Source organism: Marmota monax, unplaced genomic scaffold, assembly GCF_021218885.2.
Source record: "Marmota monax isolate L192 unplaced genomic scaffold, Marmota_monax_Labrador192_F-V1.1 WCK01_AAM20220418_F8-fsc00072, whole genome shotgun sequence".
NCBI lineage: Eukaryota > Metazoa > Chordata > Mammalia > Rodentia > Sciuridae > Marmota > Marmota monax.
Genome location: NW_026692356.1, coordinates 1571919 through 1599721, shown reverse-complemented (window position 1 = coordinate 1599721; position 27803 = coordinate 1571919). Strand labels below are relative to the sequence as shown.

Genomic DNA, 27803 nt, shown 5'->3' with positions numbered 1-27803 from the left:
GAAAATGTAAATAGACCAATATCAAGCAATAAGATTTAAGCAGCAATTAAAAAATAAAAAGAAAAGAGAAAACTTTCAACAAAGAAATGGCTAAGACTAGATGGATTCTCAACTGCCTTCTGTCAAATCTTTAAAGAACAACAAATGCAAATCCTCCTCAAATTATTCCATAAAATAGAAAGAGAGGGAATTCCCAGATTTATTCTATGAAGCTAGTAGCATCCTGTTCCCCAAACCAGATAAAAACACAACAAGGAAAGAAATAACCTTGGCTTTTAAAGAAGACTTGCTCCCCTTCTCTTTGCTGCATGAATGAATTAATCTTCATTTTCAATTATTCTCTTATCTTCTTCACATAAGGAAAATATTTTCACTATAGAACACACAAAATTTGGATATAGAGTTGCTAACAAAGAGTATCAGGACAATAAAATATTTAAACCTATAGTATGAGAAGTATGAATTCTGTATTACAGGATTTGTTTTCATTTTCAAGTTGGTTAGAATACACATACACAGTAAGTTAAAATCATAACCTAAGTAACAAAAATCTCATATTTCAAAATTTCATATTTCAAACATGATACATAGTCAATAAACTACATATTCTTTATGTATATACCTTTATTTTTTAATTTATTTTTATGTGGTGCTGAAGATCGAACCTAAGACCTCACATGTGCTAGAAGAGTGATCTACCACTGAGCCACAACTCCAGCCCCTAAACTGCACATTCTAATGAAAGACTTTTTTCCTATACTTAGGAAATTAGAGCATCTATATAAACATTTTTAAAAATGGAAGCTCACAATTGAAAGACTGAGCATAGATGTTATAAAATAAAGTGCATATCTAAGATACATGTTATATAACAAAGGAAGTAGGACATCTGAAATTAGACAGAATAAATAAAGTTTTAAGTCTCAGTTTTCTGGGTGAGTTACATTCCTATTTTATTCATATCTAATAGTAATTAGTCCTGAAAGAAAGAATAATTAAAATGAATTTTGCTTCCATTTTATTTTACTAAAAATTCTTAGTTTCCGAAAGTGACATAAGTAGAGTGACACAATTAATACTAGCATTAGATCATTCAGCTGGGGCCCTGCAACACTGTGGACAGATAGTGTGATAAGAAGTCACTGGAGGGAGCAGAGTAGGGAGGAATGAGTAGAGGGAATTATCTTCTGACTGAAGTTTTTAAAATTAAAAACTCTTTGAAGCTTAGGAGGTTTCTTTCCATGGCTCCTGTGGGAACCATTCATAATAGCTAGCTGTGTACAGGTCCTAAGGGACACAGACTAAGGTAGCTCCAGACAGACTGCAAATATGCCATACAGAATAGATGAGTACAGAAAGAGGTGAGAGAGCCTTGCTTGTCTTCATGGTCCTCACTTCTGTTACGAACTTTCAAACCTATGAGTGATGAGAATGACAAAACATAGGGTCTGAAAAGCTAAGGTATCTAACTACACAGAGTTTCTGGGAATTACCTAGAAACATGATAGCACATGAATAGTCTATGCACTAAGGTGAGTTTCTTTGATATATGCCACACCAGTACTTCCTTAATTAATGAAATTACAAAGTAGATTTATATTTGTTAAGAACCAAATGACTTTTGATATTTCCTGTGTCATTAAATATGATTTAAAATAATAAAAGTGTCTCCAGTGAGGCTGTCTAAATCTTAACCTCAGAAAGTGCACAGTGGCACTTAATGAATTATTAAACAGGAAAAGAGAAAGTCAAGTCATTCACAAAATTGTTTTTTAAATATTTCTAAAATGCCAGTATCAGAGTTCTGAAACATCAATTTAATACTTTATTCTTTAAAAATCTGTATTAATCATGCCATTTTCCCTAAAACATCTAGTAATTTTTTAGTATATGAGAAACATAGGTGCATGAGGAAAGTCTCAGGTATTTTCCAATTTGCCCCTGAAGCTAAGTAACTTTCTTTAGCTTTGGAACTTTGTCAACTTCCTGAGAAAGTTCAAACAGTGTACTCACTGACTGGAAGAAAGACCTTCCTCAGAAGCATGAATCCCTTTTCTCTCTCCCTCTCTTTTTAAATTTGTTGTTTTTAGATATACTTGACAATAGAGTGTATTTGACATATTATACATACATGGAGTATAACCATTCCAATTAGGATCCTCATTCTGTGGTTGTACATACACTGGTCATATATTCATGTATTATTAGCAAAGGAAAGTTATGTCTGATACATTCTACTGTCTTTCCTATTCCCATACCCCTTCCTTTTCCTTTATTCCACTTTGTCTGATGCTATGAACTTAATTCTTCCCCTCCCTACCTTCCCTTGTTGTAGGTTAGCAACCACATATCAGAGAGAACATTTGGCCTGTGGTTTTTTTGGGACTGGCTTATTTTACTTAGCATATTATCCAGTTCCATCCATTTACATGCAATGAATCCCTATTCTCTAGTGAACAATGTGGCTCTTAAGAAAAGCTGCTATGAGTAATTTTATGTCTGAAAGTATTCTTCATCTCAGAGTAGGCAGCCAGTAAGAAGAGAAACCACAGTGAGCTCAGCAAAATGGGTGGCCAGGAATCTACAATTTCTAGTCAAAATACAATGTCCATAGATATGTGTTTGAAAGATAAATTATGTTGTACTGTTTTGGCTGAGGTTGGCAACTGCCAACCTTAGCAGAAAACTGCCCCTGGGTTCAATCCCCAGTACTCCCACAAAACAAGACAAAACAAATACTATGGGTCAAGACAGGTCATGATGGGTCATGACTTGGGACCTTGCTATGGTTTGAGTATTGTTTGAGCATGTCCCCCAAAGTTTCATGTCTTGGAATCTTGGTCCCCAGTGAAGTTATGTGGAACATATGGAACCTAGTGGGAGTCCTAAGGTCATTGGGGTGCTGCCTTTAGGAAGTTTTAAAGAAGTTCTCATGTGACCCAGAGTTATTTCTGAGAGAGTGTTGTTATTAAAAGAATAAGTCTGGTCCCATGTAGCTCTCTGGTTTGAGAGCCCTTGCCAGTAGTGGCACTATGCTGTTTGAACTTTCATCCTCCAAAACTGTGAGACAAATTAATTCCTTTTCTATATAAAGTTAGCCTGCCCCAGATATTTTGTTACAGTAACAGACTAATAAAAATTTTAAACACCATTCATGTATGTGCAGGGGTAAATGTAAGCAGACTTTTAGAAGAGTGTTATGGATTCCCATAGGCATTTGCCTAGTCACCTAAGAATCAATGCTATTATTTTGCAGCTTTCATAAATGAGGGCTAACAATGGTCTGTTAAGGCAGATCAATCTATCCTTAGTCAATAAGGTAAAATAATGGCACTTCTGGCATTTGCTAAAGCTTCATTTAAAATTCTCTGCCACCTATGGTTGCTACAAGTTAAGCTAAAAGAGACAATCTTTAATATATTACAAGCTCTTGCCTTTTCTAGATTGCTACACACTTGCCTTTTTAAAAATTTAAGTTATTTTACTATATTTCATGTGTCCTTAGAAGAATATATACAACAAATATAAATATCTCCCTTTTACTTTTTAAAATTTACTAGGAATGAACTAAAACATATAAAAAATAAGCCTTCCCACAAACTGTAAATATTTGGTGCTAATGAGCACAGCAGAGAAAACTGCTACGGGTTGTACCCAGAGCAAGGAGAGCTGAATAATGCATGAAATGACAAATCCCAGTCCAGAGCCAGAAAAATGCTTTTCATAGCTTGCTTAAATATTCATCTTAAACACAGTACAACAACAACAAGAAAAGTCCTTTGTTTTTTTCTTGACTAGCCTTAGAAAAAGGAAAAGCTAATGTGTTTTCAGAAACGTTATTATAAGGAAAAGAAAATATTTTTTTCCAGCATTGTTTTAAAATCTTCCCCATCCCCTTTCATTTAAATCATTTCCTTATGTTGCCTTCTGAAGGTATCCTGTCTTATTTGAGCCTAGACTGAGATTTTAAAAACAGAAAGACAAACAAAACAAAACAAACAAACAAACAAAACCCCACCACCACCAACAACAAAAACAAACTAGCTTAGCAGGTATCCATGGAAGTGTTAGATGTCTGTTTAGATGTTTAGACCCACCTGATATCATTCATGTACCAAATCAAATTTACCTCTGGTAACAGAAACAAACACCTTCTATAAATGAATCTTCTTTGTTTTTGCCTATTTCAGTTCTTTTTTCCCTCTTATTATTGATACTGAACTAGCAAAAACTAATTTCATTCTTCTCTCTTTCTTTCTCTAAAGAGGTACAGTTTCAGGTTCAAATAAACTGAATTGCATGGATGGCCTGCCAATAAGGGAGACTATTGTATAGAGAAAATGAAAGGGCATAATAAAAATAACTAAAAGTCCGTCTGGGGCTGGGGATGTGGCTCAGTGGTAGAGTGCGTGCTTAACCTGTGTAAGGCCCTGGATTCAATCCCCATAACTCTAAATAAATAAACCGATCAACAAATAAAATTTGGTTTGCTTTTGATCATCCCGAATACTGGTGATTCTAAATTATGTCAGTGCTAAAATACTCCTCCAAGAATGGATAGAACATTCCATCCCAACCTGACCTCAACTTTGCACACCTTTGTGTTGTATTGTGTTGATAATCAGAGGGCTTTTTCCTTTGGATTGTTAGGACAGTCTTTGGCTGTATGGCTGCAAATGTGGGAAGAGATCACCAGAGGGAAAAATCAGATGTTTGATAAAAGTAAATGCTGGGGATATAGTTCAGTTGGTAGAGTGCTTGCCTTGTATGCACAAGGCCCTGGGTTCAATTCCCAGTACCACCAAAATAAATAAATAAATAATAAAAAAGTAAATGCTTTTAAGTTTCCATTCCAGACTAAACATTACCATTTCCAAAGATACAACAAGATCCTATATCTTCTTCATGTTTGCTTTAGTTTTCAATGCTCTAGAAATTCTATAGACACTGTAATCAATCAGTGCCACACCAGGTGACAGAGAAAGAAATGTTCAAGATTTCCACTAATGCTTGAGAGAAATGCTGGAATAAAACAAAAATTCACATCTTTCTTGCCAATTTAAGGAACTCTAACAATTATTTTATATATCTATACTCATAATTTTCTTAGAATTTTCTGTGTAGAGGGATATGACTTAATTTTACTTTTAAAAAATCTTGAAATGAAAAATGAAATTCCTGTGAAAATGGACTATGGCATTCAAGAGATATTACCCCTTAGCCAAGGCTACTTTGATAACTTACTGTGGATCAGGTCCTCCTACAACTTGATTCTATAATTTTCCCTTTAATTCTCTGACCTTCCCCACATCCTTCCAGTAAATTCCTTTAATGTTTAATATCAGTTCCTGTGGTTTGCAACCCTCAATTCCAAACTGATATATTTATGTACATTCAAGTTATATTTAATATTTCCAACTTTTCAAGTGAGATATTAAACCATTTTATAGATAAGAAGGCTAATTCTCAGACGTTAATTTATTCTTGCGAGTATAAATAGGTAATGGTAGAAATGAAATTCAAATTTGGTTTGTCAAGATTTATGTATTTCTTCTTTATCTTGTCACTAAAAAGCTTAGATGTCCTTTATTCAGAAGGACTCCTCAGGAATACCAACCAAGAATATACCTTGTGGCTCCGTTTACTAGAACCATCCACCCAGTCATTTATTAAAAAAAAAAAAAAAACCTGAATACATAATATGGGCAAAGTAAAGCCTAATACAAAGCTGGCTTAGCCAGCCCTTCCTTCAAGTTACTCATGTTTTTTTGGGATGCTGATTGTTCAGTTTACTGACAAACAATATTATAGCCTGCTAAATTTAAGCAATATGGAAAATAAAATCCAGAATATAATAGTAAAGCCATATGGTTCATAACAGGATAAGAATAATTCAGCTCATTAAATTAGAAATAGTTTCCAGGCAATTTAAGCCTTTAGTGGAGTAATTCTTCCCTGCAATGACTTTTAGAGCCACATAGAGAAAAAATAGTTTTAGTTCCAGTCTTTAAAATGAACAAAAGAGATGATGAAGTAATCTAGTTTCTCAAATTCCACCCTTAAGATTATCTGTGAACCAGTTAGTATTTTCTTTAAATCAGTTTCTATTTGTTTTAAAACATTTTTTAAAAAACTTTATATTATCTTAAAGAAAAACAATAGATAACAATTTTGTAAATGAAAAATAACTATAAAAATATAGAGAGTAAAACAAAAATAATGAATCTTAAAAAAAAAGCAAGTAACAGTGAAAAGCTCTGAGCCTGAAGCCTGATCTGCTCTTTGTTCCAATATCAACTATCAGACAGGTATTAATACGTACTAGTTTCTGTCTTTCTCCTGGAAATAATAAAAATGATTGAAAGAGAATCAGAATAGAAGTAATTTTACCACTTTATCATTCAGTGGTATTTTATGCTGTGTTCAAATTCTACCAAATGTCCTTCACACAAAACAGAGTTATGTGTTCTAGACATTTGGGGACACAATGATGTAGCACACAGTAATTCAGGGAATGTGAATGTATTATGTGTGGTGAGCACTATGAGAAGTGGTGCCAAGTTGCATCTGACATTTTCATTCATTCACTCATCCATTAATGTTTTTTAATTTATTCTAATTAGTTATACATGACACAAGAATGCATTTTGACAAATCATACATAAATAGACTATAACTTTTCATTCTTCTGATAGTACATGGTGTAGAGTTACACCAGTGGTGTAATCATGCATGCACATAGGGTGATAATGTCTGATTAATTCTACAATCAATCCTTCCTACTTCTTTACCCTCTCCCCTCCCTTCACTCCCCTCTGTCTAATCAAAAGTAACCTCTATTCTTCCCTACCCACCCGCTTAGTGTGAATTAGCATCTGCCTGTCAGAGAAAACATTTGGCCTTTGGTTCTTTGGGATTGGCTTATTTTGCTTAGCATGATGCTTTCTAGCTCCATCAATTTATCAGCAAATGCCATAATTTCATCCCTGTTTGAGGCTGAATAATATACCACTGTGTATATATACCACATTTTCTTTATTCAGTCCTCTCTTGAAGGGTACCTAGGTTGGTTCCATACTTCAGCTATTGTGAGTTGAGCTGCTATAAACATTGATGTGGCTGTGTCAATGTAATATGCTGATTTTAAATCCTCTGGATATATACTGAGGAAGTGCAATAGCTTGGTCAAATGGTGGTTCTACACCAAGTTTTCTGAGGAATCTCCATACTGTTTTCCACAATGATCATACCAATTTATAGTCCCACCAGCAGTGAATGTGTGTACCTTTTTCCTCACGTTCTTGCCAACATTTATTGTTGCTTGTATTCTTGATAATTGCCATTCTGACTGGAGTGAGATAAAATCTTATTGCATGTTTTATTTGTATTCTCTAATTGTTAGAGATGTTCAACAGTTTTTCATACATTTGTTGGCCATTTGTATTTCTTCTTCTGTGAAGTATATGTTCAGATCCTTAGCTCATTTGTTGACTGGGTTATTTGCTTTTTTGGTGTTAAGTGTTTTGAGTCCTTTATGTATCCTGGAGATTAATGCTCTGAGGTGCTTGTGGTAAAGATTTTCTCCTATTCTGTAGGCACTCTCTTCACCTTGTTGATTATTTCCTTTGCTGAGAAGCAGCTTTTTAGTTTTAAATACCTTTCATGTATCAGTCTGTCATTGTGCTGAGTGCTAGGAGTTCAGTGGTAAGACTCTCAAGGAGAAGGTAAATTAGTGAAGAAGAGAAATAATTAAGAAAACTATAGAGCTGTAAAAAGTATTACAATAGACACTAAGCATTAGACTAGTAGGGTAAGAAGTAATTTTCAAAATACAGAAATATACCTATTCTTTCAGCATTTCTAGAAGGGTTACAGTATACTAAATGCTATCATTGATTTCTTATCTTCTTTAGTGAGTATCAGTTGAAATAGTATCATATAAAGAATGGGATATCTGGAAGGCACTTGAAGAGCAGAAGGACACAGTAGCAAAGTGTGCTGTAATGTGGAACAAAAGAGGGAAGGCCAGAAAGAACATTTTAGATCATCCAAGCCTCTCCTTTATAAGAAAGATAGGCCTTGATTTCCTAGATATGAAGCCAAATTCAGATTTAAATTGGATCATCTCAAAGTCATTCCAATATTCTTTGCAATTTACCATGTATATAACAAAGAAATTTTGAGAGTCAAGAATATTCATATTTGTTCCAAAAAGATAATTTGGAGCATTCCCAGTAATTAAGTATGGAAAAGAAGAAAAGGAAGGAAGGAAGGAAGGAAGGAAGGGAGGGGAAATAAAGAGAGAGAAGGAGAGAGGAGAGGAGGAAGGATAGTTAGAAAGGGAAGGGAGGGAGAGAGACAAAGGAAAGGAAAAGAAATAGATTCTTATGTGGTATAATTATCATATTTTTTAAAGGTTGAAAGGGTAGACATTTAAAAACAAATGTGTTATGTTTCTGAAGCATATTATGACATCTAAAATAAACCATTGTATAATACAGACTCATATTCAAAGACTTTTACTGAGAAACACTATTACCAAATTAGCATGAATGGCTTACTATGGTTATCAAAAAAGTTTAAAGATAATTCATACAAGAGTTTTCTCTATATGGTTACAGTTTATTCCTACTGGAGAATTCTTTCTCTGATGTTTTTTGGCACAACATCACTAAGATTTTCTTTAAACTTGGAAACAGGAAGCAAGAAAAAAGTCTTCAATAATTTCAAGCCAACCCTTGCCACTGTGGACAGGTAGTTTGTTTTATTGCCTCATTCTTAATATATTTAGTTTTGAAACCAAGTCTAAAGAAATTTATGGTATTCTTCATTGTCAAGGTTGATAATCACTGAAACATATTAGTTAAGGATGAAAACCAAGAAATTAACTTTGCTCATAGAATTGATCAGCAGGATTACCCTGGAACATGGAAATTGGGAATGGAGGACAATAGTTCTTGTCAAACAAGGATATAGCTCAATTCTCCCAAACAGGATTCCATGGTAACTCAGACATGAATCATCATTTCAGCTGTATTTTCTTTGTATTCCTTCCTGTTTTTAGCTAGTAAACACTATTTAACATTCTAATTTTTTTAGAACTAACCCTTTCCATAATTGATGACATTTTACTAAAGCATCAAAGAGTTCTGTTATATTAAAAATTTCCTTAGAGACTTTAAAGCAATTGCTTTGAAATTGAAAACTACATATCATCTTGCTATCTAAATTCTTGAAATTAAACCATCGAAGAGGCCAATCCAGCTATCATTACATGCAAAACCAAATAATCTGATCTTTCTATAGAAATGAAAGACTAATAAAATATACCTGTGAAGCTTGAGAGTGACTGTTCCATAAACAGTGGCAAAACCAAGAAGACGGACCCATCTTAGGAGAATACAGCGAAATGTACTTGGCTTAAAATACAAAATAACAACCTGTAGGATGAGAACACAAAGAAAGAAAACTTCAGGATCAGCTGATGACCCACAGACTAAAGTTAGTATTTCATAACCTGATGTTTTGTATACCTGAAGTTTATATAAGCACACACTTATTTGAATAATTCTTTAAAATGATACTTTAATCACTCATTGTCCAGATTGAAAGACTACAGTCTGTACTTCAAATTGTTTTTTTTACCTTAAAATAAAATATAAATTCTTTATATGCAACATTGAGGAGTTTCTATTAACTATTTCTATGTCTCTAGTAGTCCAAACTTAACCTCTTTTTACTTCCCAACATAGGCAAGCTAGGTGACCCCTATTGGCATTCTCCACCACAGCCTTGTTTATTCCCACCTACAATACCTTTCTGATCTCTGAGGTAGCCCTAAAATTCCTAAAATCACCCCAGACTGCACTCCCTATAAATAATCTCTCATTCCATTGTTACTTTTTTTCTTCTTCATTTGAACTCCTGGGGATCAAAACTAGGGCTTTGTGCATGCTAAGCAAGCACTACCAATGAGCTACATCCTCAGGCCTTATATTCATTTTATTTTGGGACAGGGTCTCACTAAGTTGGTCAGGTGGGCCTTGAACTGCTCTTGCCTCAACTTTCTGGGTAGCTGGGATTACAGGAATAGCCAGCTCATTTTTACTTCATGTTATTTGGGTCCATTAATTCACTAACTCCTTGCTTCTTACTTCAGAATTTTCATTCAACAAGTAATAATTAAACATTTTGAGCATTGTGGTATGTGCTGCTGATACAAGATCCAAAGGCCAATTAGGAGTGAAAAGAAATGTAAATAGGGATTTGAATTAAAGTAACATAGTTACTGTGGTAAATATCTGTACAGTTCCAGTAGGATTATTAAGGAGTGAGTGGCTCATTCTAAGTGATGGTGGGGCATGGGGCATCCAAAAGATATTTGCAAGGCATTCTATCACCTTTCATATACTGCTGTTTGATTTTCAGCAAGGTCTTGTAAACTAAGAATTGGTTTGACCATGCCTAAAGAGCTCTGTGTAGCACTAAAGGATTAATGCTGTTGAAAAATGCAGATTTGTGTTATTCTGGTAGAGCAGCTGGCCTGAACTGATTCTGTTGAAATCAAGACCATCACAACAGAAAATACAGCCACTGCCAAAACCCTATTGTGGTTGTTGTTGTTGTTGTTGTTGTTTGTACCAGAGACATGCATTCCTGGGGCCATACATACACACATATGTCTGTTGTTGTTGTTGTTTGTTTGTTTGTACCAGAGACATGCATTCCTGGGGCCATACATAACACAGTACCTTAATTTTCCAATTCACTAGTTATTGTAAAGATACAGATCAAGATTTGTCTTCAGAATTTTTCAGAAAAATGTTTAAATTTGGCAAAATTTCAAAAAATAATATAAAACCCCTTCTTTTATTTATTATTTTCATAGAACAGGTTAAGTTTCTAAAAATTTATATTCTGTTTTAGCTCATAGATTTCAGACTTGTCTCTATAAATTTGTATTATATTTTAGCTCATATATTTTAGACTTATTTCATTAGCACAAGAATCTAACACTAATTATGAGTTCTGCAAAGCAAGCTCTATTATTTTTTAAGGAACCAAAGCTGAAAAATGGAAAGAAAACTTAAGAGGAAAACAAATAGAGAAACCTTGGGGCGTATACATGTTCCTTTTTTATACCTGGGAGAAATACAGATTAGAGTCTAGGAATCTAAAATATAGAACACATAAAATCTCAAAAATTCCTCCTAGCAATGGCTTTAGAAATAATTCTAGAACAGAGGACTCCTGAGACTGCAAAAATCCTGGGAGTTATTGTAAAACTTACCATTATACAGTAAGCTAACTCTGAATGAGTAAATGAATGAGCAAAGGTGAATAATTATAATGCAGAATTCTGCATACTTTTTAAATTTAAATAAAGAATTACTCCTCCACTGTTTGGGAACTACTGATACACCTTCAAAATTTTATCTCAGAGATGAAGAACTTGAGGGCTTGTTACTATAAGGAAAGACTGAGTTAGAAATAAATGAAATAATGAGCCATTTTTTAAAGCATCCATGGATGAACTATACATTTAAAAAGTCATAGGAAATTAAATCCTAGTGAACTTAACAAAATGTATTATTAAAAACAGTTCAGTAAATAATGAACAGGAATTTGTGCTTTGGGTGTACAGAGGCAATGTGGATGGTCTTAGTTCTATTCTTTATTAATTGTGTGACTTTCACAAATTACTTAACATTGCCTCAGATGACTCATTTGTAAACCAAAAAAAATAATAATACTGCATTCTGGTATTGTTTATGTTTAAATGCAATCATGTGGGGTAAGAAAACAGTGCATGGTACTTTGAATATTCAATAGCATTGGCTAATGTTATTAAGAGAGTTGATATATTTATTCTTTGTTCCAAAGTTACCATTTTGATTATAGTATAATTGTACCCCATTATTTTAATGAATTATTTTATTTTTTGTGGGGAGGACCAAGGATTGAACTCATGGGTGCTGAGCTACATCTTTTGTTTTGTTTTTAACTTTGAGAGAGGGTCTCACTAAGTTGCACAGGAAAAACATTAGGGTTCACTAATCATTGTGATTCTAGTTCTAATTATAATTTTTGATATTTACTTTGTGTAGGGAAGTAAAGGATTTGGAAGCCACAAAAAATATGATATGGATTAGATACTCAAATTGGTTATAATTTAGTAGAGTAGATATTACATGTAAATGATGAAAATAATGATATTATCATGCTAAATGTTTACATAGTACTTAATGTATGCTAGGCACAAAAAATTTTTACATATATGTAATCACTTCATCCTCACAACACTTATAAATTAGGGACATTTATTTTACAGACTTGAGGAATAAAAAATTTAAGTGATATCCCCAGGTCTCACAGCTAGGAGGTGTCAGAGACAGGATCTGAATGGAGGTGGTTTGACTCCAGAGTTCATTCTCATAAGAAAACTAGGTGACTCTGTCTCTCAAAAGGGCTCTATTAGCAGGGAAGGTGACCAATGTCATTATCCTGTGAACAGTAGTGTAAGGATTTTAGAGGAGGGGAAAATTACTTTCAGTAAAAACTAATGAAGTTCTACTAGGAGGGATGACATCTGAGTAAGAACCTGAGGAGGAACAGATTTAAGTTTGTAGGTAAACAGGAAAGAGGGAGGGAACCCAAAACAAAATATGTTGTGGGACAGTTCCAGAGTGTGGAGAGTACAGTTACAGTCAGGACATAAAGAGGAATACTAGAAATAAAGCTATAAAATAGAGATGAGGCTAGATAAGTGTAAGCACTAATAGGATGAGGAATTTATTTTATTCCAAGAACATGAAATTTTATTTATTCCACGAGCAAAAGACACACCACTAAAATTTTTTGAATTAAGATCAGAAGTGTGCACCAAGGAATTCATCCATCAGTAGCATGTCAAAAAATTAGTTGGGCAATGGAAAAGGAAGAGACAGAATGTGAGAGAATAGTTGGCAGGAAAAAAACAAAAAGACATGAGTTCATTATCTTCCTACCAAACTTTCTTTTCCCTATCTTATTGCAGTGTTCTTCATATTAGTCCCCAAATGTAAACTGCTGGGACATTTCTGATTACCTCACTGTCCTGCTTAAAACCTTTCAGTGGCTCTCTGCATTCTTAGGGAAAAGTCAATATTATTTAAGATGGCTGACAAGGCTCTTCACAATTGAATCCAGCTCATCTTAACTGCATCATTACTTTCCACCCATGCAAGCCCTCCAGTTTTTCCATGTGCAGTCTCTTTTGACTGCGTGTGCTTTATATAACTCTAGAAAGAGAAGGGCCTTTCCATGGCTTAGCATATAATCCCTACTTCTTAATCCTCTCTTCCCTCTAGCAGGTTGCAGGCTCTGTGGCAGCCATATTCATCTGTGACACTGGTGCTAACGGAGTCCTCATATGCAGAAAAGTCTCAATAAATGTTTATTGAGTGAAAGAAAAAATATAAAGCTACAGGAAAAAGTACAGCTGGGTGTAACTAATGTTGTACAATTGGAAATTCAATCTTTCATGGGACCAGAAGAAAGAAAATGCTGACTGAAGAATACATTGGGCAGCTAATTATTTGTGGAGGCGAAAGAGAACCAAATGTCACAGATATGTGAAGAATTTTTAAGTCTGAGTGACTGAGAGGAGGATGGAAAAAGAAAGGAAGCATAAATCTGAGGAAAATTATAATACTTCTACCTAGAAATTTCCCCACCTCATCCTTCCTATCTCAGCTCAGGGTTGGCATCTCAGCTCTCCTCACATCCCACAGACTTAAGTTAGATCTCTATCTTGTTTGCATGTTATTTACTCTCATTGAATACTAAGTTTGCTTTCATTGCACTCACCAACTCTATTTTGAAATAATTATATCTGTAATTAATTTTTAATAGGTCTCCTGAGCTAGTTTATAAAAAAAATAAGGGAAGGAACTATATTATTCAAAATTGCATGCCCATTCCCTTGTATAATACTTGGTAATGATAGATAACTAATATATGCATGCGGAAACAATGAGAATTTTTAAAAAACAAAAGAAAGAAAGGAGAAAGAAGCAAGAAGAGGAGAAAGATTAAGTTCACTTTTTGATATACTAAGGACATAAATTACCTAGAGGATCCAATTCATATTCAGTTTATAGTGGTTAATATACTGTATACTTAGAAAAAACAAAGCCCAACGTGAAAATACAATGTTTCAGGTACTTTCAAACCCTGATATTTAACTTCTCATTGTTCAACAACATATGTAAACATAGTCTAACAAGATTAATATAAAACACATAACCTCTCCCAAAACTCAAGTTAATAACATTTCATAACAGACTTTGGTAGGAGAAGAGATGGAGAAAAACTAAGCCACTAATTTGAAAAATCTTTGAATGATGATGATTCTACTGATACTATACTGATAACTGTTATTTTTATGTTACAATAATAATAGCTACTGCTATGGCTTTAATGTCCCCTCTAAAACTCATGTTGAAATTTAATTTTCATTGCAACAGTATTAAGATGTAGGGTCTTTAAAATATGATAAGGGCTCTGCCCTCATGATTGGATTAAGGCCATTATGGCAGGAGTGGAATAGTTATCAAGGAAGTTTTCTCCTGATTAACAGGATAAATTTGGTCTGAGTTTTCTCTGACTTGCCAATGCTTCTTGCCTTTCAGCCTGGTATGACACAGCATGATGCCAGTGTTATGCTTTTGGCTTCCCAGCATCCAAAATTATGAGCCACATAAACTTCTACTGTTTATAAATAATCTAGTCTGTGGTATTCTATTACAGCATCAGAAAATGGATCCAGACATTTAATCACACTCATACTGATCACTAATCTAGACATGTTACTTATGTTTAGGGTCTAAAAGTACACTTATTACCTTTATCTTAAAGAAAAAGAAACCAAATTTTGATGGAGTTAACTAATTTTACCCTGATTGTTACTGTTAAAATAGTTTTAAAACCAAAATGCATAAAGTTTCTGTACTGGAAGTCCTGCTGAAGACATAATTTCAAATTATATAGTCCAAGGTAATACTATCTCCATATTCTTTCCAATACCAGAGACTAATGATAAATATAAAGACATTGTATCATATGTATAGAAAGCAGAATATGTGTACCACCCAGTTCATTGAGTAACTTAAGGACTGAAAAGCATGTATAACTACTGTTGGAAGACTGTACATAGAGTATAAATTATAGGTGCTGTAGAACAAGACATCCTAAATAAAGGAGATAGGTAAAAAATAAAGAAATACATTCAGGGTCAGCAGCAGAAGTGGTCATATCAAATGCACCAATTTTTCTTGAATATAACTTCTTAGTAACTTGCTACAATTTCCCCAGAAGTTTGGTGCCTCTACTCTCTTTGAAAGTAAGGCTAAAGTGTGAAAGCCTAATGTAGCTCTTTTTAAGTACTTGGTTCTTAATTATAGCAATTGTTTTCAGATACTTACAAAATCAGTTGGCTGATTTTAGTGGTGGGTTACATTAGGCATTGAGTTTTTTCTTTCTTTTATTGATTCTTCTTAGTTATATATGACAGTAGAGTCCATTTTGATAAAATTATACAAGAAGGAAAAATATTCTAATTAGGACCCCATTCTTTTTGGGTGGGCATGATGGTGAGATTCACTTGGGTGTTCATATGTGTACACAGGAATATTAAGTTAGATTTATTCTACTGTCTTTCTATTCCTATCACTCTTTCCTTCCTTTCAATCCTCTTTGTCTAATCTACTGAAATTCTCTTCTTCCCCTCCCCTCCTTTATTGTGGTTTAGCTTCCATATATCAACAAAAACATTCAACCATTTGGTTTGGGGGGATTGGCTTATTTTACTTAGCATGATAGTCTCCAGATCCATCCATTTACTGGCAAATGTCATAAACTCATTCTTAATTATGGCTGAGTAATATTCCATTGTCTATATATACAATTTCTTTATCCATTAATTTGTTGATAAGCATCTAGCTTGGCTCCATTGTTTAGCTATTGTGAATTGTGCTGCTATAAACATTGATGTGGCTGTGTACTGTAGTATGTTGATTAAATCTTTTGACTATATGCTGAGGGATAATTGGGTCAAATGGTGGTTCCATTCCACATGTTCTTAGGAATACTGCTTTCCAGAGGGATTGTACCAATATGCAGTTCCACCAGCAATGTACAAGTGTACCTTTCCCCCACACCCAAAATTCTAGTCTAGACTCTACCACTAAAGGGACAGAGGAATGGGACAGATCCCTTAAGTTCTCTGGCCTTCAGTTTCTCCAACAATTTAATAAAGATACATTGTCTGTAGAAGCACTTAATAAACAATATAACAATGGAGAAATGCCAGTTTTATTACTATCATATGAGAATTACTTTTGATATTTGTCACATTTGAACTAACAATCTATTTTGTCTTCTTATGCTGTATCCTCAAATACCAACAGAAAAGAAGATTCTGAATGTGGTAGAGCTGAGAATGGAGTGTATAGGGAAAGAAACAAACAAGGCAAACTGAGCTTCCTTAAATCAGAAGCAGAGCTATTAACATGATGGTAAAAGCAGGGGAACTGGGTGTGTTTTGTTATTCATACATAACAAATTACCATAAACTCAGTGGCTTAAAACAATACTATTTCTTATCACAATTTCAGTGGGTCAGTAGTCCAAGCAATGTCTGTCTCAGGGTGTCTCCTGAGACTGCAATCAAGCTATTGCTCCAGGCTGTGGTTTCATCCAATCTCCTTTCAGGATCATACATTTGTTTTGGGGGTTCCACTCCCTAAGAGTTGGGGAACCAAAGCCATTCATCCTTGCTGGTTGTTGGCTGGTGATTACTCATAGTTCCTTGTCAGGTGGACCCTTCCAATATGACAGCTTGCTTCATCAAAGCCAGAGAGTCTGATAGCAAGATGGAATTCATAATCTTTTACAACTTCACTGTGGAGGTAACAATTTTCTCAGTGTTGATATGTTTTATTGATTAGAAACTGGTACAGTCAATATGGAAAGCAGTATGGAGATTCCTGGAAATCTGGAAATGCAATCACCATTTGACCCAGCTATCCCTCTCCTCAGACTATATCCAAAAGACCTAAAAACAGCATACTACAGGGACACAGCCACATCAATGTTTATAGCAGCACAATTCACAATAGCTAAACTGTGGAGCCAACCTAGATGCCCTTCAGTGGATGAATGGATAAAAAAAATGTGACATATATACACAATGGAATTTTACTCAGCATTAAAAGAGAATAAAATCATGACATTTTCAGGTAAATGAATGGTGTTGGAGAAGATAATGCTAAGTGAAGTTAGCCAATCCCCAAAAAACAAATGCCTAATGTTTTCTCTGATATAAGGAGGCTGACTCATAGTGGGGTAGGGAGGAGGAGCATGGGAGGATTAGATGAATTCTAGATAGGAAAGAGGGGTGGGAGGGAAAGGGAGGGTGCAGGGGATTAGCAAGAATGATGGAATGTGATGCACATCATTATTTAAAGTACATGTATGAAGACTTTACATATTTTATATACAAACAGAGATATGAAAAATTTTGGTATATATGTGTAACAAGAATTGTAATGCAAAAAAACAACCAAAGTACATGTATAAAGGCATAAATTGGCGTGAACATACTTTATATACAAAGATATGAGAAATTGTGCTCTATATGTGTAATAAGAATTGTAATGCATTCTGCTGTCATGTATTTAAAAAAAATAAAATCAATAAAACTAAAAAAAAAGAAAGAAAGAAAGAAAGAAACTGGTATGCCCAGGATTTAGTGTTTTCCCTATTGGGTTTCAGTCTTGTTTTGGTTCCCTCTCTCCTTATTATTTCCCTATTCATTTCTTTTTGGAATGGAAATGTTTGCCCTGTGTCATAGTATCTTGGAAATATGTAAATTTTCTTTTGGTTTTTACAGGGGCTAGCAGCTGAGTTTGCCTAGAGTCTCAGAGGAGATTTTGTACTTGGACTTTTGAGCAATGCTGGAACACTTAAGACTCTGAAAACTCCTGGAGCTAGACTGAATGTATTTTTGCCTTATGAGATTTGTATGAATGAGCTTTGGAGGGTTCAAGGGTGTGATTCTATGGCTTGGATCTGGAATATCCCCCAGGAGCTCATGTGTTAAAGGCTTGATTCCCAACACTATTGGGAGATAGCAGAAACTTTAAGAGAGGATCCTAGTAGCAGGGCTCGTAGTCACTGAGGTCATGACTTTGAAAATTATAGTAGGACCCCAGAACCTTGTCTTCCTTTCTCTTTCAAACCCAAGCCATAAGGTACGCAGCTTTGCTACACTAGATGCTCTCTATCAGGGCATGCTGCCTCCTCACAGACCCAAAAGCAAAAGGGCCAAGTAACCATGGATTAAAATCTCCAGAATGGTAAGCCAAAATAAAACTTCCCTCTGTATAAGTTGATTACCTCGGGTATTTTGTTAAAGCAGTGAAAGCATACTAACAAGTATTATTATCCCCATTTTACTTATAGGGAAACTGAGGCATAGTTAAGTTCGGGAATTTATACAAGGTCACATGGCTAAAATATGGGAGAGTTGGGGTTTACACTTGGACTGAGTGTTGGGCCTGAGGACATTATAACTTCACTTTATTGCCTATCATTATATACAAAAGGTAAAAATACAAGGGTAAATGCGGTGGTCTTTGTTGGACGCTGGATGTTCTAGAATGCCTGGTGCCTTAGAACTATGGCCAAAATGTTCAGTGTAGTGAGCAAGGAGGGGTTGACTGAATAATATTGTTTATATGGTAAAAAAATAATGTTCAAGTTAAAAGAAATGAAAAATATAATTAAAGAGTGAGTTTAACAAGTGGGTAAATGAATGCTTAAAAAGACTAAAAAGAAGAGAAAAATGTGAAAGGGAAGAGTGACATCCCAGAGACTGAACTACTGAGTCAGAAAGATGTAAAGATGTAGTCACAAACATGGAAAAAAATAAAAGCTAGAAACCAATTCAGTGACATTCAACTCTGAACATCAGAACCACCTATGGCAGTTTTAAAATATACAGAAATCCAGATTATACTCATGGAAACTCTGAATTTAGTAAGGCCAAGAGATTAACTGAATAATCAAAATCTGGGACTGGGGTTGTAGCTCAGTGGTAGAGTGCTCACCTTGCAGGTGGAAGGCAAAGGGTTCAATCCTTAGCACCACATAAAAGTAAAGGTGTTGTGTCCACTACAACTAAAAACATTTAAAAAAAAGTTCTGTCTCTTTCTCTCACCCCACTCCCCACCTCTTCCTCCTCCTGCATCTTCTTGCTTCACTTACCCTCCTTCCCTACCTCCCTTCTTTCCTCCTTCCTTTCCTGCTTCTAAGGATCCACAGGTGTTTTTAATTTAACAAGGGCTAAGGGCTGCTGTACCAACTTACAGCCCAGAAGCAAGTCATATGTGGAACTAGGATAACTGGAGTTCAGACTAAGCCTAGGGAAGGGTAAGGAAAATGTCTGAGAACTACTAAACTGCAGCAGGAATTCTATTTCTAGAAAAATGTCTTAAATACACACTTATGCAAAATATACAAAGATGTACACCCAAAAATATTCACTAAAACACTTTGTAAGAGCATAAACATTGAAATTATTTTCCACTAATAAGGGACAGTTTAAATATAGTAATTCATATTACATCCATAAAATGGAAAACCCTGAAATTTTAAATAATTAAGAAGATCTGATTCTGTTGTTGTGAATACATCTTTAAGAGAAATAGTTAAATAATAATAAAATTGCAGAGAAATATTAAAATCTGACTGTATCAAAAGGTATGCCTGGAGAATATTCAATAGACTATTAAGACTATTTATTCCTGGGTAGGTGAACTGGGGATTGAGGAGGCAGGCAGGGAGAAGATTTTTACTTTTTAACTAATGTGCTCTGGTACTAATTTATATTTTTAACATGAAAATATATCACTCTTATTATAAAGGAATTAAAATGCATGAAAGGATTTTCAATTGATTCATTGTTATCACTATAAATGCCTGGTTCTTAAAATGGGGTATGGAGGATGATTTCTAAGGATTGGGTAAGAGAGAGCAAAATGTAAAAAATACCATGGGTAATAAGTATGAGGTGACATTTATGTGGAGGGGGCAAGATACAGAAAATTACTCAAGAGAATCTCAAGAACTCTAGACCTCAATGAGCAACAGAATTCCTCAAAAGAGTTGAAGTACATAACAGTTAGAGAAGGAAGAAAAATGATGAACAGACACAATATACAAAAAATGATTATAGGAAAAAGCTCTTTTGAAGTCCAGAACAGAATACAAGAGGATTCTGATCCTTAGGTCACTCCTGTCCCTAACAATGGACTCTGTTCAGCTTAGTATTATGGTCATTCTTCTCACTGATAATATCATGTAGATCATTCACTAGAAAAACAACAACTATCTTTCCATTTAGAGTCCAAAGATTTATATCAATGCTCCTCATTCCAAATTCAGGTAAAGAAAATGTACAAAACATATAATACAATAGGTTCCATAAACTACAACTTAAACTAAAAATCTAAAATGTAATGCAAACTATAGTCACAACCTAGGCTAGAATTGGCCTGGTAGTCATATTTCTCCTTCTATGGAGAAGTTACCATTGCTGGTATTAACTCTCAATACCATGGGCAAAAATAAGAATATACAGAAGTTGACCCTTCTATCTGAGGCTTCCATATTGCAGATTCAATCAACTGCTGATCAAAAACTTTTTCTAAAAAGTTGCATCAGAGGCTGACAGGTATAGCTCAGTGATATTGCTTGGCTAGCATCTGAAAGGCCTGGTGTTTGATTCCCAGAATTAACAAAAATTACATCTGTAATGTTATATATATATATATATTTTCTTCACTTGCCATTATCACTAAACAATGCAACATAACAAGTATTTACATTGTTATTAGATATTATAAGCAATCTAGTGATGATTTAAAGCATACAGGAGGATGTGCATAGGTTATGCAAATACTATACCATTTTATATAAGGGACTTGAGAATCTGCATCAACTTTTGGTATCCACGGGGGGTCATGAAATGAATCCCAGCAAATACATAGGTATGACTATACTTCTTGAGAAGCAAGATAGGCTAGTGGAGAGATTATAGGATTTGTGGACACAAGGAACTGCTCTCCCATTTACTAAATGTGTGACTTTGAGCCGTTCATTCTAGCTATCTCCTTCTACACCTAGAAAATTCAATTAATAATGCTCCCTTCTCTCCTTCCTCAGGATGAGTAAAAGAAGCACTAGTGTAACTAAAGTTGGTATAATCATTTCTCCTCTATTCTTTAAATATCAACATAAAACCCCTTTTATTCTTGCTTAAAGTGAACATCAGATGATTCTATCAGACCCTCATAAATTCTCTCAGTGGCAAATCAACATAAATGATATAAAATTCCTGTGATGAGGGAGTTCTTTGCCAGCTCCCTCAGTCTGACTAATTGTCTCATCCCTTGTAAGAGGACACATTCTTATTACTCAGCTCAAAATAAAAGGGGCTCAAAATAAGTGTCTAACTGTAGGTTGCCATAAGTGCTCTTCAGAATTTCTCAGTAAGCTATAACAAATGGATTTTCTTTAATCCTCTATTTCTGGTTTTCAGAAGACAGTTCTTTTAACAATAAGAATGGCCAATAATAAAAAATAACATGTATGTAGGGTTTTTGTTGTTTATTATGTATTTGATTTTCTTTTGTTCCTGAGCCGTGATGCTTAGGAGGTTAAGTGACTGATCCATGATGACATAGCTTAAAGATATAAAAGGTGGAATTATCATAAATTGTCAACATTTTCAGAGAAGGTTTTCTCTTTTTTAATAATGCATATTATTTGTTCACCATAAGTTGCATTGCCTTATTGGCAAAAGTCAAATTATTAATTGCTCCACAACCCAAGATTTTAAGGTAAGCATAATTCATATACTTAAACTATTTTTCTACACTTAGACAAATATTTTCTTCCTTTAAAATTCACTCATTCAATAGGCCCCCCTCCTTTTCATGTCTCTATAAGTCAAATTCTAAGGGACTTCTTGTCCACAGAAGAATGTGCTTTCTGTCATCTTCTTCCTTTAATTCCTGCCACTCTCCTCTGCAATTCAATGCACCCTAACTTAATTTCTCTACTGCTTTTATTCCATTGTCTTTCAACACTGGTTGTTCTCTGTGATTTATACCTTTGGTCGTATCTTGGATCTTGATATTACCTGGAAAAGTGCTGCCCCATATGAACATATAACTTCCATAACTCTATGTCTATCTTTGCGCCATTATTCCTAGAGAATTCTCCCCCCACAACACACTTTTTTTCCCCCAGCAAATTCCCTGCTCATTATTCCAGAAGGTTGATCTAGGAAGTAGAACCAAAGTCCACTGTACAAACCAGGGAAACTATTGAAAGTGAAAGGTCAGGCCAAGTTCCTAATGGCTAAGAATGAAGAAGTCCATTTTAAGAGTGGCTTTTCTCCAAAAGGCAGTCAGTAAATCTAGCAACGATAAGATTTCTGCTTTTCCTTGAATTGCATGTCAATCTTCACCAATAAGTTATGGTGGTATTAATATATTTTACCACATTTTTTTCATATTGCATTTGTATTGCTAATCCTTCCTTGATGTTTTTATTTTCTATTTGTGCATGCTAGTAAAAGAACACAACACAGTTGAAGGCAATGCTTAAGTAGCCAGACAAAATTCCAGGATAGCTAGCTACCTTCCCCTCCCTTCAACCAAAGACTTTCTAAAGATGCCTTCTGATGAGCAGAAACCTTTAACTTCCATGAATTCAAAATTATTCACTTTATATTTTATGTTCAGTTATTTGTGTGTCTTCCCAAAGAAACTGTTGCCTAACCCAAGGGGTCATCATTTTCCCCCACACTTTTATCCAGTTGTTTCATCACCATTTGTTAAAAAGACTTTCCTTGTTGAATTACTTTGAAGCCTGTCTAAAAAGTCAGTGGATTTTATATGTGTGGGTCTATTTCTGGCTGCTTTATTTTGTCCCATTGATCTATTAATCTACCCTCAGAACAATTAACATTGTGTTGAATCCTGTAGCTTTAGAGTTACTCTTGAAATCTGACAATATACATTTTCTATCTGTGTTGCTTTTTAAATATTGATTTAGCTAGTCTAGATCCTTTTTCATACAAATTTTAGAATCAGTTTGTCAATTACTCCAGGTAAAGTCTATTGGGGTTTTGATTACAACTGTAATAATACTGATTTGGAAAGAATTGACATCTTTTAATTCATACCTATCATATGTTTCTCCATTTATTTAGATTTTCTCTATCTTTTCTCTGCAATATCTTTTTTCAGTGTACATATTTTTCAGTGTACATATCTTGTAGTTTTCAGTGTACATATATTGCACATTTTTAACAACTTTATCTCCAAGTATTAGTGCTTTAAGATACTATATGTGTAATATTAAAGATATAATTTTCTAGTAGTTTGCTACTGTCTATAGGAATATGTTATTTTTGTATGTTGATTTTGTATCTTACAACTTTGACAAATTCACTTATTCTATTGTAGATTTTTCAGATATTTTATATAAACAATTATGTTGTCTGTAAATAAAAATATTTTAATAATTTTGGGGGTATACTAGGATTGAACTCAGGAGTGTTTTGCCACTGAGCTACATCCTTGGCCCTTTTTCATTTTTTTGAGACAGGGTCTCCATAAATTTCTAAGGCTGGCATGGAACTTGCAATCCTCCTGCCTCTGTCTCCCAAGTAACTGGGATTACAGGTGTGTGCCACCAGCTCAGGTTTTTGTGTGCTGTACTGGGGATTAAACCCAGGGACACTTCATTATTGAGCCAAATCCTCAGCACTTTTTATTTTTTTTGAGACATAGATTCACGATGTTGCCCAGGCTGGCCCCAAAGGAGTGATCCTTCATCCCCAACATCCTCAGTCTCTGGGATCACAGGTATGTGCCACTGTACCCCAGTTATTTTAATACTTCTTTCTCAATTTGCAGTCTTTTATTTATTTTTCTTACCTTATTCCCCCAGTAAGACCTCCAGTATGATATTTAATAGAAATAGTTTGAACTAATATTCCTTTATTTTCAATCTTAGGAAAAGTTTATGTTATTTCACTATAAATGGATTTTAGATAAATGCTCTTTATCATACTGAGGAAGAGTCCTCCTGTTCCTTGTTAACTGAGAGGTGATTTTTAATTATAGATGGATATTGAATTTAAACCAAATGCTTGTCTGCACCTATTAGAATAGTTATATGAATTTTTCCCCTTATCACTGTAGTGAATTATATTATTTATTTTTAAAAAGATAATATTAATCTAACCTTAAATCACTGGGTAAATACCACTTGGCCACTTTGTGTTATCATCTTTATATATTTCTAGATCAAATTTGCTAAACATTTTGCTAAGAATTTTGAATCTCCATAAGGGACATTGTTTGTGAATTGTGTGTTCTTATAATACATTGGTCAGGTTTTGGTGACAGAGTGTGGTGATATAAATTGATACTAGGATATGACAAACAATGAGTTGGGAATAGCTGCCTCTTCCTCTATTTTTTTGAGTTATACAACCATGATAGTATTTCTTCCTTAAATGTAATTTAAATGGGCAAAGACAACTTAGTTTATAATTTTTCTGGAAATTTTTTAATTTATAAATTTAATTTATTTAATACAAATGTGCTTACTTAGATTTTAGAAAAAAAATCAACAAATAAATGATCTCACACTACATCTCAAAGCCCTAGAAAAAGAACAAATCAGCAGTAAAAGCAGTAGAAGGCAAAAAATAATTAAAATTAGAGCTGAAATCAATGAAATAGAAACAAAAGAAACAATTGAAAAAATTGACAAAACAAAAAGTTGGTTCTTTGAAAAAATAAACAGAATTGACAGACCCTTAGCCACACTAATGAAGAGAAGGAGAGAACTCAAATTACCAGCATACATGACGAAAAAGATAATATCATAACAGACACTACAGAAATACACAGGATAATTAGAAATTATTAGAAAACTTATACTCCAATAAAATAGAAGACATTGACAGCATCAACAGATTTTTTTAAGTCTCATGATTTGCCCAGATTGAATCAGGAAGATATACACAATTTAAACAGACTAATATAAAGTGATGAAATAGAAGACACCATCAGAAGCTTACCAACCAAGAAAAGCCCAGGACTGGATGGATACACAGCTGGGTTCTACAAGACCTTTAAAGAAGAACTAATAACAATACTCTACAATTTATTTCAGGAAATAGAAAAAGAGGCAGCACTTCCAAACTCATTCTATGAGGCCAATATCACGTTGATCCCCAAACCAGGCAAAGACACATCAAATAAAGAAAACTTCAGACCAATATCTCTAATGAACATAGATTTTCTATCTCGTCTTCTGTTAATTTTGGTAAATTGTATTTTTCAAAGAATTTGTACATTTCATCTAAGTTGTGTGACTTGGAATAAGGTTTTATTGTAAAGTTGCCTTATTATCCTTTCAATGTCTATACTACCTCTAATGATAGCTTATTTTATTCCTGATATTATAATTTATATACCCTTTTTGTTATCTGTCAGTCTTGCTAGGGGATTAGCAATATTATAATTTTAAAAACACAAGTGTTTTTTAGTTTTTATTTTCTTTGTTGTTTCACTTCTAAGAGGTTCTTATCTTTATTATTCTCTTAGTTCTACTTTTGGACTTGATCTACTCTTTCTCTACATTTTTAAGGTAGAATCAGAATTCATATTTAACACTAGCATTTAATCCTATAAAATCTCTAGAAGCACTGTTTTGACTGAATCCTACTAATTTTGATATCATGTATTTTCATTATCATTCTATTTGAAATATTTTTTAATCTCCATTATGATTCTCATGTTACCATCTTGCCACTATTTCATTTTTGTCCAGGGGCTGGCACTAGGCACAAGGAGCAGATGAATTAGCACAAGCATGGGGAATTGTCTCACTGAATCAAGAGGCCTGAACAAAAGACCCCTGAAATTTTATAAACCCAGTGGATAGGGGCAAGGCTAGGAATGGCACAGTAACAAGTACTGAATCGGAGTGAAGGAAATATCTTCAAGTTTTTCTGATCAGGAGACATTACGGTTGTTTAGAAATTTTTAAATTTCCAATAATTTGATGCCTTTATAGCTAACATATTATTTGATGCTAATTTAATTCTAATTGAAATCATAGAATTAACTTATAATTTTCACTTGTAAGATTTATTGAGATTTATTTTGTGGCACACTATATGGTGATCTGGCTGAACATTTCATGTGTACTTTAAAAGAATGTGTGTTGTTCTGATGTTGGGTATAATATGCTAAAAAGTCAGGTATGTAACTGGGCACAGTGGTGCATACCTGTAATCCCAGTGGCTCAAGAGGCTGAGGCAGAATGATCACAAGTTCAAAACCAGACTCAGCAATTTAGCAAGGTTTTGAGTGACTTAGTGAGACCCTGTTTCAAATAAAAAATTTTAAAAAAGGGGGCTAGGGATGTTGCTAAGTGATTAGGAACCAATGGGTTCAATCCCCAGTATATTTATATACATATATATTTAAAGTATATCTATCAATCAATCAATATATATATATATATATATATATATATATATACACACACACACACACATATATATCTCAGTTACATCAACTGTTTTCAAATCTTATATATCACTATTGTTTTTAGTATATTGGTATATTTTTGTATTATTTATTATTGAGATAGGGCTATAGAAATCTCTAACTTGGTTAAAGTCTATTGTTTGAAATTATCAATTTTTATTTTATGCATTTGAAGTTGTTATTATTTATAAAATATTTAGATTTATCATGGCTTCCTGATGATATTTCAAGTGTAACCACAGGCAATTACAAAGGGTTTACCTGGCAAACCTTGTGAGAGAAATGTGCCCTCCCTGCCCCAGACTTGTTGCATACTCTTGATGGACTACCGACATAAAAGGACCAGCTCTATGGCCAGTTAAGCTGTTAACATATTATTCTGAGCATAGATACCTCCCTCCTGAGGTCTCCTGATCAGAGAAACTTGAAGACATTTCCTTCACTCCAATTCTGTACTTGGTACTGTGCCATTCCTAGCCCTGCCCTTATCCACTGGGTTTATAAAATTTCAGGGGTCTTTTATTTCAGGTCTCTTGATTCAGTGAGACAATTCCCCATGCTTGTGCTAATCCATCTGCTCCTTGTGCCTAGTGCCACCTCTGGACAAAAATGAAATAGTGGGAAGATGGTACTCTCCTGGTACTTTCTCTGTGTTGGCCTCTTGCTTATATTAAGTGATTAAAGGCTTGACTGTCATATTTTGTCTTGTTGCCTTAATAACCTACCCTGAACCCTGGAAGTTCCACTTGTCCATCCACTTCAACTCAGTTCTAAAGAGTATTCTTCACTACCATTTTTTGAAATTAAAAAAATACAAAAATTTAATAGCCAATTTCTCACCATGCAAATTAACACTCTGTGTGTGTATGGATTTAAATATATGTATATATACACAAATATATATATATATATATATTAAGGTAGAATATATATATATATATATATATATATACACACAAATATATATATATGGATTTAAAATCCATTATTACTTGGGATTTTAAAATAAAACTTTATAATTAATAAATAAATAAAACACAATTCCACTTTCTTCTACCCTCTCTAGAGGCAAGCACTAAAATGAATTTGATGTATAATATTGAAGACATGTCTTTC

General features: G+C 34.1%; 1 protein-coding gene and 1 non-coding gene across 2 annotated transcripts in view; one reads left to right on the top strand and one right to left on the bottom strand.

Annotated features, from left to right (window-relative positions):
• The window catches only part of Gpr158 (G protein-coupled receptor 158), a 435003-nt gene that overhangs the window by 62742 nt on the left and 344458 nt on the right, over positions 1-27803 (bottom strand). The window contains exon 6 of the mRNA XM_058578605.1: positions 9331-9440. Within this exon, the coding sequence (XP_058434588.1) occupies positions 9331-9440 (110 nt within the window). The remainder of the gene's footprint in view (positions 1-9330; positions 9441-27803) is intronic.
• Positions 4732-4804, top strand: Trnat-ugu (transfer RNA threonine (anticodon UGU)). Its single transcript has one exon. It is a non-coding gene; the product is annotated as a tRNA-Thr (tRNA).